This window comes from Nelumbo lutea, chromosome 1 (genome assembly GCF_056320005.1).
Source record: "Nelumbo lutea isolate HS-2025 chromosome 1, American lotus-T2T, whole genome shotgun sequence".
Lineage (NCBI taxonomy): Eukaryota > Viridiplantae > Streptophyta > Magnoliopsida > Proteales > Nelumbonaceae > Nelumbo > Nelumbo lutea.
Genome location: NC_142684.1, coordinates 175900628 through 175912898, shown reverse-complemented (window position 1 = coordinate 175912898; position 12271 = coordinate 175900628). Strand labels below are relative to the sequence as shown.

Genomic DNA, 12271 nt, shown 5'->3' with positions numbered 1-12271 from the left:
TTGTTCAATCTTATCAACAAATTAAACCCCTAATTATGGCAGCAAGGAAATAACATATTTATTACATTTTTACAATGTAACTTAAATGCTCAACAGTATATTTCATCATACAAAATATCCATCTGGAATGAGTGGGCAGAACTTATGTTATAGGACTTCGTTGCTGAACCGCCATCAGATTTAGATATTCCGTATGACTTTCTTTTGTCAGGTAAAAGTTTAAGCCCTGTGTCCCCGCATTTATGATCATTTTTCGTCAAGCTAGAAAGAGCTCTCCAGGGGCCCAAAGACCATGGCGTTTGATGTTTCTGCAGCTTCCATGATGAATTAAGACCTCGGGCTTATTGTTTGGAATCTGGAGGAGGTGGAGGTATAAGTAGAAGGGATGGTTTTAACTAGTGGGATTAAAGACTGCACAACATCAGTCATGAGAGGTCGGTAATCAGCTTCTGGTTGAACACAAACAGCAGCAATGGCAGCTACCTATAATATCAATGTGTTGAGAATAAAATTTGTCAGTTGTGATCATGGTGAAACAGATGGTAACTGTAGAAGGAGCAAACTGACCTGAATTAGTTCCTTCTTTGAATATTGGCCTTTTAGAGCTGGATCAACCATTTCTACAACTTTCTCTCTGTTGGTCAACCTTGGAAGAGCCTGAGGCAGAAAGAATAAATAAGCAACGCTTCAAAGATCGGTCAACCTTTAAAGATTGGAATCATGCATGCACAAGAAGAGCAGTCAGGGAAGCTAATAATGGTCCCGATGAAGGTTAAAAATGATGGAGACTGGAGGTTATACTAGGCCTCTCTGCAGTTGAGGTAGGTTCATCTCAGAGAGATGTTCTGGGCTCCTCATGCATAAATGGTGATTCTTACTGAGGTATCAAATAGTAACCAACTAACCATTTTGAAACTATCAACTAATTGCCCCCTCTCATATTACTAGACAAATCTTAAATTGTGATCAAGCTGACAATTGGAAATTACTCTGTAACGGATGATATCCTAGGAAGCAGAGGTAGATGTTGATTCAATCTCAAGCTGTCAATGGATGGCACCGTTGTTATGGCTCTTTAATTTCAAATGCTTTTGACATTTATTGAACATAAGAGGAAACCATAGTAAAATCGGTAAAAAAGACTAGAGCTGTTTTATTACTGACCCATGAGACAAGGAAATGCTCTCCAGGAGGGCGCTTTGTATCGACAGGTATACGACCTGTTAGGAGCTCTAGAAGAACAACCCCGTAGCCATAGACATCTGATTTTGCAGTTAGCTTACCAGTTGAAGCACACCTTCATTAACAAGCAGTAACAACAATAATCAGATTATTAAGCTCATAGTTCACTCAACTATAAATTCAGAGGAAAAAAGGGGAAAAAAGTGAAAAAACAATCACAGATTCTATCCTTTGGGTGTGTATCTTTCTCCCAGATTGAATATGCTAGTTATAATTACTTTAGTCACAAGAGTGCGGTTTGATCCTTTTGATGGTTCCTTCTTTAATTCTATTAAACTTGCCACCGAATGCTTAATTTGTTCAAAAGGTGTTGACAGTGCCTGAAACTTGGGAAATGACCCAAATTCCATTTTCACCACCAAGAGTGTTAGAATTCCAAATGTGGTCGTATATCTTAAAATCATTTTCCTTCAAATCGAACTTTTCACATTAGAGTGGCCTTGAGTGAAGGCAGATCAAGATGGTCCCCCAGCTTGCCTAAGAACCGGAGCAATGAATGTATAGATAGAAGGCCACACACAGTCACTATTAGGTCACTATCAACTGCATTAATGCCAAGGACCAGACACTCCGGAACTTATGGATGCCAGCTGAAGCCTAGAAGTAGCAGGAAAAGAAATACTAAATTACTAATAGACTCAGCAAAGACCGGTCTGAGAGCACCAAATACCTACAAAGCCCAAAGAAAGAGGGGGGTTACTGGATTCTGCTCTTGGAAGTCATTTGCAGACTTCTGGGACACCAGAGAGTCAATGGATTCAACACACTTAAGTAGCCATTGATAATATTTCTTGTTTCCTTCAATTAGCAGACTATCACGATCCCAATCATGAATCATTGCCAATAAGACAAGTGCGTTCGGATATGGAGTGTAGCTTATGGTTACATACATTCTGCCATGGCCCCCACACATGGATGACCATGTCTGCACCAGTCGTCTGCACATGGAGTGTGTCATGCCAACCGGGTAAATGCAGAGAGACAGACACCCAAAAGATAGGTAGGTGGCAGGTAATAGAAGACTTACTCAGGCGCAAGGTATCCCGTGGTCCCTACCACAGTGGTTGTGATCTGACTATTGATCCTGTCGGGACCTGTCTTGGCCAACCCAAAATCTGAAGCTTTGGCTCTCAAGTTCTGATCTAATAGAATGTTGCTGCACTTGAAATTCCGGTGGATGACTGTTGGGACTGCAAGCTCGTGGAGGAATTCGAGTGCTCGAGCGCAATCGAGCGCAATCCTTAGCCGGGTTGCCCAATCCAGGGGTTGATATTGCTTGTGGGTCCGGTGGATGTGGTGATGGAGGCTGCCATTGGGCATGTATTCGAATATCAGAAGCCGATGCTGTTGGTCTGCACAGTAGCCCAGTAGCTCCACCAAATAGGGGGAATGCAGTCGGCTCAATAAATCCACCTGCATTTCAAGTCAAAATTGGAAACCATTTTCTTACCCACCATGTGCAAGTTATAAAAGCCTTCATAAAAATTTATGGATTAGGTCTGAGTATGTGTGTGAATGTGTGAAACAGAGAAAGAGAGAGACAGAGAGAGAGCAAAGACAAGGAGAGGGATTTCTTATCTAATTGTTTGTTTGAATATCAAATTGAAACTTCCCATCATTTTACTCTGTCTCAGCTCTACTTCCCAATTTAATATCCTTTGATTCTATTTAAATACAACCATAGGATTATCTAGGAGCTACAATATATTTAATCTACTAAAACATCAAATAAAAACAAGAGAGAACAAACAAATGAAAGAGCAAATAAAACAAAACTAATAAATGAAGTGACTCACCTCAATCCTGAACTCACGCTCCCCTTGTTTTCCTTCTCTGTGTACCATCTTGATTGCTGCCACAGTCCCATCACCCAGAGTCCCCCTATACACCACCCCATGTCCTCCCTTGCCTATCACATTTGCTTCACTAAATCCATCTGTTGCCAATTCCAGCTCTTTGTAGGTGAAGACTTGCACTCCTCTAAATTTGGCTAAAGGGAAATGACCTGAATTTCCTCCATAAAAACAACCACTCTTGACATCTGTCTTAACATCAAACACCCAATCAATCAGCAATTCAAATGCCCACAAAATAAAATTAGAAAACTCTTTCTTCCTTCAATCAGGGAGGATGAGATTCACACAAAGAGAAGTATATATAAAATTTGAAGTGGGTTCTTACCCGGACTAGCACTGAAACTTCTGGTACTGTGAACACCGAACCTACAAAGTTTGATGTTGTTGATGTTACTGTTGTCGTTGCTACTTTTGCCGGTGCCATTGTTTTTCCCAGACCTAAGTTTGCGGAGCAGGATTACAAGTAGACATACGGCGAAGGCCAAAACAATTGAGATGATGGGTATGATGATTATGAGAAGGGAATCCCGAGAGAGAACACCATGGTGGTCTTGATGGGACTCTGTGTGTGAAGTGTATTCGTGATAGGCATATCGGCGTGCAGTCAGACTGGGTGGTCCTGACGGAGCGTCTGATGGGAGAACCCCCATGAGCTCTAAAGAAAGAGGAGAAGAAGAATGAGGGAGAATTGTAGAGGAAAAAGGATAAATAGAGAGAAAGAAGGAGATTGTGTTGGCATCAAAGAGGGTGGATGCAGATACATGATGAGCTCGTTATGGAGCGGAGGCTGAGTTTTCCTTCCTGGGAGGTCAACTTGCCTGTATGGCCACATGAATCCATACTTGTTTCACGTGCATTCTCTCTCTCTCTCTCTCTCTCGTGAAGTTTAAAGGTATGATGTACTTCATTCGTCCCTTCTTTTGTATTATTTATTAGTATTGTCGTTGTCTTGTTATCAGAAGAGCTTGGAAGCTTTTGCACTACTGTCATATTATACAGAAATATCAATAATTAACAAAGGCAATCTGGGTAAAAACATCATCCCGAACTTCCGTGTCGTTGATCATTTTTTTCCTGTAAAAAACAATAAATCTGATAACTACAATGTTGTTTAAAATAATTGGTCTTTATTTTTGTTATTTGTTACAAAAATAATAAATTATTCTTAATTACTTAATAAAATAATTACTTTTTATATTATCTATAAGTATTCTATTTTATTAATGATTAAACATTATAATTTTTTGTAAAGTTACTTAAATATTTAAAATAATTAAATATTAATAAATACAAAAATTTAGGTTATAGTCATAATTAAATTAATCTAAGCCCGAGCTTGAGGTTTAAGAATTCGAGTTGGGCTTCGATTGATCCTCAACCTGACTCAACCCCCTAAGTTGCAACCCTAGGAGCAATGTGACATTTGCAATTATCTGAACCAAATTGAGCTATAGGGGATGGGATATCCCCATTGTGTAGCCCAATGAACCAAAAACATAAAATATATTGGGCCAGATTTTCATAATGTATTAATAATTTTATAGGTTGCCTAGATAGATTTTTTTATATATTCATTATAATAAACTAAAATTAAATAAAAAAAAATTAATTTATAAAAGAAATCATAGTTTTATAATTAATATAGACATGCTTGTCCCTATCACAGCCCTGACAAATATTATTACACTTGGGGTGTGGGGCAAGGCAACCTTAAAAACTCTTAATACAATAGTAAAATTTGGCCCAAGATCTTGTATTTTTTGGTTCAATTGGCTATACCAATGGGGATAGTCTAACCCCCATAGTTCCTTTGGCTTCAATATTAATAACTTTTATCTAAAATTAGTTAAAACCCCAAAAATAATGTATGAATGGGTTGTCCTTGTTTTGGTTCAATCTAATCATGAATGCCATTTCTCTTAGGTGTGCAACTTGGGTGGATTGGATTTGAGTTGAGGATCAACCAAAGCCCAACCTATAGTCTTAAAGCTCAAACTTGGGCTTAGATTAATTTATTATGACTACAACCTAACTTTATATATTTACTAATATTTAAATATCTTAAATATTTAAGCAACACTTACAAAAATATTATAACATTTAATCATTAATAAAGTAAAATAAATAAACAACTATTTTATTTAGTAATTAGCATTAATTTGTTGTTAGCTATACTTGTGTTAATTTTTATTAACTTTTCTATTAATGTTTTTTAATTTTCATCATGGTTAGATAAATTGTTATTAATTTTTATATTTCTAAATTGAATTTAAATGAATGCTATTTTTATTAATTTCTATTAATTTTTGTTATAAATTTGTTTTGATACTAATTTTTATTAGATTTTATACTCTTTCATTTTTTTTAAGTGGAACTTAAATGTATGTGCACTATATAAATAATAATTTCAAATTAAATGGCTAATTTAAAACATCTATTGAAATATTGCACATATATACTTATTTTAATTTTCATAACTTATGTTAGTGGTATTTTATTGTTACTAACTTCATTTGTTGGTATTATTAATTTGTTTACTATTAATTATATATCTATTTTTTTATTAATTTAATATCTTAACATGGTGAAATTTAGGAATGGAAATAGGGCATGGACCACTCTATCCTCATTTGGGTATATAAATTTATGCACGTTTTAAAAATGACCTATAAAATGAACACTGTAGGTTTGGATTAGAGATGAATTTGTCAAATCAATTTACAAATTGATTTAATGGTACTTCTAATAACTTAACTTCTTTACTATTATTATTTGCTTCATGGGGCTACCTCCATCCCCAAAACCCATAACCCCCAACCCTAGTAGCAGTGATAATTGGTCCTATATCTCCACTACAAACATCCAGAAAAGCTATCAACTAAGCCATCATTAATTGGTAACTTAACAATTCAAGTGGGCTCCTCACACGGGTAAGTATTTGTGTAATTTTTATATTTAATGAGACCTAAAAAGTTATTTTATGAAAATAATATTAAGTATTTGTTTTGCATTTATTAAGCTTTTCTGACTCAACCCGAAGCTTCCAATTCAGGAAAAAAAAAAAGTGGAAGAGTTTTAGAATCTAAGCTACCAACTCAATTATTACTGAATGCCAATCAATGTTCCCCATAAAAAATCCAAACTCAACTCATGTTAACCACAAAATAAACTCCCTTCTACATGAATTCATTAGCAGATTACCAAATTGCTCATTTCAATTGAAGCAACCAAAGCATAAATAAAACTCAACCAAGTAGTAGATAACCCAACCCCTTTTTCTAAAATTTCTCAGACAAAGCAGAAATCATGGTGTTCCAACCCTCTCATCATTCTGTAGAACAACTGCTGCAACATAAGTATGAGGAAGATTATTGGCTACCCAAGTATATATTTTTTAAATCTGTGTACCACTGATATAGAACCAATTTTCATTCATTATTTAATATAGAGAGTTGGAAAGTTACAAAAGCTAAAATAAAAACAACAAAGCTCAAGTCTTCGAAGCAAAATAAATAAATAAATAACATAATTAAAGAAATGAAAGTTTGCCTAAAAGGCTAAAACCTACAACAATGAAAAAGTTTAATTTGCTTCGTCAATGATGTACCCAATCCCATAAGCCCTTCATGTGGAACTTTTGCAACTTTTATCAATGAACAGAGCTCATCGGCATCTTCCTTATCATCCCTCTTTCAAGCAATGAGAACTCGAACTCACCTTGTCACACTCTAGATCCCCTATTGCTTTCTATGTAAACTTTTTGATTTCATGTATGGCTCCCATGCTCTAGGAACCATCTTCTTGAAAGTGCGTTGATGTAAGAATTTGTAGAGATTGAAGGTGTACTCCCTAGTGACGATCACCTCTCATTTCTATCATTGTTGCTATAGCTTTTTCAAAACCCCTTAATCTGAAAAGGAAACTAAATTAGAATTGAAGTTGCGGAAACCATAAAAAGAACAAAAAAAAGCATAAAACAGTACTTGAACTTTCAAACATGTCACTGTAGTATCTAAACTTTTAAAAAGTGTCAAGTTGGTCTCTACCATTAATTGATTATCAGTTATGTATTGAAAATGTCAAAACTACCCTTCAAAAATAGACAATGTTCATTTTCTTCTATCTTGAAACTGAACCAGTTGAGGTGCTTGAGATTCTAGACTAATGAAGTCGTAGTCTTTGACCTTTAGATCTGAAACACATTCTTGTCTAATTATTTCTTTACTTTCAGTTATTGTTTCCCTCTATCATATTTCATGTTTTTTCTCTCAAGGTAGAAGACAATGAACAGTCTTCTTTTGAAGGATAGTTTTGATATTTTCAATAGATAACTGACAGTCAATTAACGGAAGGGACCAACTTGATACTTTTTGAAAGTTCAGGTATTGTAGTGGCAAGTTTAAAAGTTCGGGCACTAACTTGACAGTACCCCCAAAGTTTAGGGTACTAAAGTGAAATTTTCTCCAAAAAAAAACTGAGAGATGTGCATAGCTACTATTTTGCACATATACGGCTGCAACAATCCAAAGATTCTCATAAAGCTCTCTCATTTTGTGCCGAATGAAAGAAAACCAATAGATAATTTCACCTGATGCCAACCCCAAAGCATTTAGCTCTATGCTTCATTTTGCACTTATTTCATAGTTTTCTGTTCAGTTATTAGAACATGCAAGAAGAAGAAGAAGAAGAAGAAGAAGAAGAAAAGAAAAGGAGGAAAAGAAATTGAGGATATAAAAGAGAATGGGTTGAAACATCTCCTAAGAAATGCTCCATTTGAGAGAAAAAACCCTGGATCCAAGCATTGCTTTAATTGAGGACGGTAAATGATTAAAAGAATTTTGTTGCTTTTTTAATTGTAATGCTGTTTAAGAGGTAATAATGTATTTTAAAATGAGAGACCATTTCTTTTTGCGAGAGAGTTGCTGATTGGAATAAATATAATCGATGGTTGATAATGATTATTTTTTTTATATTTTAAAACAAAAAATATATAAAAAAAATACAAAAATTTTGAAAAATAAATAAATAGATTCTTTTCAAGAGAGACATGCTGACATGAACCGTCCAATTTTATTATATATATGTTAGTATTATCGTTGTCTTGTTATGAGAAGAATTTGCTGGATTGATTAGTAATTGTCTTCCGTGTCGTTGATCATTTATTTCCCGCTATTTGCCCAATTGATTGACAGTTGAGAAATTAAAAACTCCTTACTTCTGATTCAGGCTATGGACCTCTTGTTGCCGACTGCCTGGAGTCTAGAGAAAAGATATAAATGCTGATGCTTTTCTTTGATAATGTAGAAGAAAACTCGTTCTGTGATCTTTGGCAATGCGTAGAGTGAAGGGTGTCAAATAATTGAAACTCGTCTGGAAACTGAGACTGGGTCATGAGGCTCTCAATGTCTCTAGCATCATCTTTGATTGTTAATCTACTCTTTAGGTCTAAGTTGGGACCCAACTCCCAAGAACACATCTTCCCGGACAGCCCAGACCTCTCTGAAACTCTTCTACAGGCAAGGGACCTCATTGACGCATTACAATAAACACATTTGATGAGCTACAAATTAACAACAGTTCTTCCACAAGGTTTGTTTTCTGGACATATATAATAGAAGAGATTGCAGTAGATACAACAACTAACATAACATAATGGCAATATAGCGGAACTATCAAGTAGTAGAGTAGTAACAATTGACTGGGCACGGTAATAATCAGTGGTCTTCTGGGCTGGTCCTGAGGCCTATAATTATTGGGGGCTGGTCGGGCAGGAAGCTTTTAGTGGTTGGACTCTGCAGCGTGTCAATCCGGACACTCGATTTGACACTGGTCGCTGAATTAGAGCGAACTCTATATGATTTTGATTGTACTAGAATGATCTACAGACACATATCTTCTATAACATCATCATTAGCTCGTATCACAACAAAAATCGTAGGATTATTTATCCAGTATAAAGAATGTCGTTAGCCCTACTCCAATTTGGCCATGAACTAACCGAAATCACTGCTCCAATCCAAATGCTCAATCTGGTGTAGCCTCGAGTCAGTTTTGTCACGTTCTCTACTCCAAAATCGCAAGTATGCATCAACAATTCTGGACATTGCATCGAGAACTGATCAAGTATTAACTCTCGATTCATTTTTAATTCTCATAATATTCCTCGTAATGAGTGCTGGAGTTGGAGACTGTGCTTGGACTGGAGTGCAGAAATGGAATCAAATTACAGCCCCCCACAAATCAGCTGGTTGGAAACAACCAACCAAACCAACCTTCCCTTTAAAGAAGTCAAGTAAATGATCGGCGGAAGCAATTAAGCAAACAAGCCTAAAATATTGCGACTTTCAGATTCCACGGCAAAAATCCCTCCCATAATTCCGTTTGGGGCAGAATTAATAAGCATAATTAAACGGCAATTTGCAATGCAAATGCATGGGTAGGGTTTAATTAATTTGAAAGTGACAGAGGACTGCAAGACCAAATAGACAGATCACTGTGCTTATTCTCTCTCACACAATTACACAGACGCAAAAAGCCAGTAGCTCCCTCAGTAATACCTGGACTGCTCAGAGAGAGATGCTCCAGAGTCCAGTCTGCTGCCCTCACAGCTCAAGTGGCCGCGACGTTACAATTGGTATGCTGAGCAGGATGACGAGAATGCACATGAACTTAATCAATTGGGTGGTCCCTACATGTTGCTGAGAGTTATCCAAAGTAAATCTTTACATCCCTGGTTCAGTGTTCTCTCATTAAACAGTATAATACAATCTTCTTTGACAAACAGTATCTGCTCCTCTGAGAGAATCAGAATATCCCAGCTCCCAGGAAGCAGCAGCTGTAGATTCCCTGTACAGAAAGATGGAACCGTTGAATTGTTGGGATCTTTCATCCAAAGTAGCACAGCGAGTATGCATGCAAAATCTTCGGATCAAAATATAAATATATTTCCCACTGCTGTGATAGGCAATTGTTACCTTGTTGGATTTCAAATGACAGGTGAGAATATAAAGGGTAGAATAGTTTCTACTTCTCTAATGCTAAACAGAGAAAACCACCTCCTCAGTACAGTAATGGCCCTAAATGATGAACATTTCTAAAACTGCAGGCATCATCTGATCGTCAGAGTTGGAATTACCAAAACTATGACGCCGGAAAGATATGATACCGGGATGAATTTTGATGAGTACAGACTACCGACTGATTGCTTATCACTTTTATTCGTTATGAGCCTTTTCCGATATCATCGCATAAGCATAGCCGAACCCTAAACGCCATTGGGCCCATTCCTCTCCTGCCAAAATAAGACGAACCACCAAAGAGGTCTCACACTATTTTTCAAATGCCAGTTAACGATTTACGACACCGGACAGAGAAGCTCGTGTCACGGTGTCAGGTTGGCAGCGTCAAAGCCCATTCATGAATCAAACATATTGTAAAGGTGGGTCGTGGGTCCTCTTGTCTTGTTGATCGGAAAAGGCTAATTTTTAATAAAAAAAGTAAAGAATTCAGGGCCTGGGCATGAATTTCTTGCAGAATCAATCAATTCTTTCTGCCGCTTTTCGTAATCGTAGGACTCACCAGCCAAATTGTGTACAATTTGCATACGTGCTTGCAATCGCTTTATGGAAATTCTCTAAAATTCATCATTAGTTTTCAGCATTTCTCTTAAATTCATCCCAACTTTTCAAAATGTCTAAAGCTCATCATATTACTAACTTGATGTTAAACAGACCACAGGTGTTATTATATTGCTATTTTAACTTTTATAGAAAAATATAAAATATATATAAAATAAATTAACGGATGTTAATATATTATCATTTTAATATTTAGACATAAAAAAAGGAAAAGGTTCAAAAAAATATTTTCAAATAAAAAATACATAATAGAAATTACAAAAAATATAAAAGTTATAGAAATTGCAAACAAAATTAAAATTATTTTCAAATTATAGAAACTATAGAAATTGAAAAACAAAATCAGAAAATAAAAATTGTAGAAAAAACACAAAAAATTATAGATTTAAAAAAAAATAGAAAAATGTACAAAACAGAAATTATAAAAAAAAACATTAGAAATTATAACAAAACATTAAAATGCAAAAAAAAAAACAAGAAAATTGAAAACTGAAAAAGACTATTTTTCCTCTAACTCACCATTCAAGGGTAATTTGGTCATGAAAGTTGTTATTTATGCTGACATTGACACCTATGTTAAGAAGCATTAGCGGTGCACTAACGAAAGATGAGTTTTGGAAAATAAAAATTTACTAATATAGTGAGTTTTAGACATTTTGAAAAGTTGTGATACGTTTAAGAGACATGTTGAAAACTCATTGTGAGTTTTAGAAAATTTCCCTTTTTTATAATAAAAATGCATCTTTCAACGGCGGATAACAAACCATGTCATCTATGTTTTACCATTAAAAGCATGAGCTGACGTAGCTCTTTTATCCACCGTGGAAAGGAGCCGCAAGATAATAATTGATATTACGACTTAGTTTGGAAGGAGTACAAATGCAAATATGTAGAGTAAAAAACCTTATATTTTGTATGTATTTGGATCGTATATTTTTGCATTTGTAATATTTCCAAACTGAGCCTACTCGAACATGTGTATCCATCATCTTTGCAATCAAGGCCTTGTTTGTTTTGCGGATTTTGGAAGGGGGGAAAAGTCAGTCAATGGAATTTTGATTCCCATTGACCAACTCTCCCATGTTCTTTTTCAAGATTTAGGTGGGATCCACAATAAATGTCTTTATCTTGGGTATCACTTACTCAGGAAAGTGTTACCCTTCTCCCACTTAGGAAAATTAATATGTCAAAATATAATATGTCAAAAATGCCCATTAAAAAAATATAATTAAAAAAGCATGGACCTAAACCCAAGGGTACAAATGATGAAACATAGAAAAATTAACCACTTAACTATGAAAGTGGGTGAGGCAAAAGAACATGTGGAAGTTGAAAGTAGGGGTGAGCAAAAAAAATTGAAAAACCGAGTCAACTAAAACCAAACCGAAAAAAAAAATCAATTAACCGAACCAATCGATTTGGTTTCAGTTCGGTATTTTAAAAAAATTGAAGGTACCAGTTCGGTTTTAGTTAACCAATATAAAAAACCGACGATTAACCGAACTGACCAATATACATATATTCTATATATTTTAT

At 35.5% G+C, this 12271-nt stretch overlaps 1 protein-coding gene and 1 long non-coding RNA gene across 2 annotated transcripts; both read right to left on the bottom strand.

Moving 5' to 3' along the window:
* Positions 1-3964, bottom strand: LOC148879377 (Protein kinase superfamily protein). The gene is made up of 6 exons (XM_088960901.1): positions 3424-3964; positions 3039-3283; positions 2270-2655; positions 1165-1297; positions 568-657; positions 1-483 (listed from the first exon to the last, which is right to left on the bottom strand). Exons 1-6 carry the CDS (start codon positions 3746-3748, stop codon positions 328-330), a joined length of 1335 nt encoding a protein of 444 aa, XP_088817027.1. The 5' UTR covers positions 3749-3964; the 3' UTR covers positions 1-327.
* Positions 3965-9514: 5550 nt separating this feature from the next.
* Positions 9515-10483, bottom strand: LOC148879376 (uncharacterized). Its single transcript, XR_016104205.1, has 2 exons — positions 10073-10483; positions 9515-9944 (listed from the first exon to the last, which is right to left on the bottom strand). It is a non-coding gene; the product is annotated as an uncharacterized LOC148879376 (long non-coding RNA).
* Between the last annotated feature and the right edge of the window lie 1788 nt (positions 10484-12271).

Coding starts and splice junctions, on each gene's coding strand:
- LOC148879377 (XM_088960901.1), bottom strand. CDS start 3,748: ATGGGGGTTCTCCCATCAGACGCTCCGTCAGGACCACCCAGTCTGACT. Junction 3,284..3,423: donor AAGTTTCAGTGCTAGTCCGG/GTAAGAACCCAC, acceptor ATGTTAAGACAG/ATGTCAAGAGTGGTTGTTTT. Junction 1,298..2,269: donor ACGGGATACCTTGCGCCTGA/GTAAGTCTTCTA, acceptor TTGTTAATGAAG/GTGTGCTTCAACTGGTAAGC.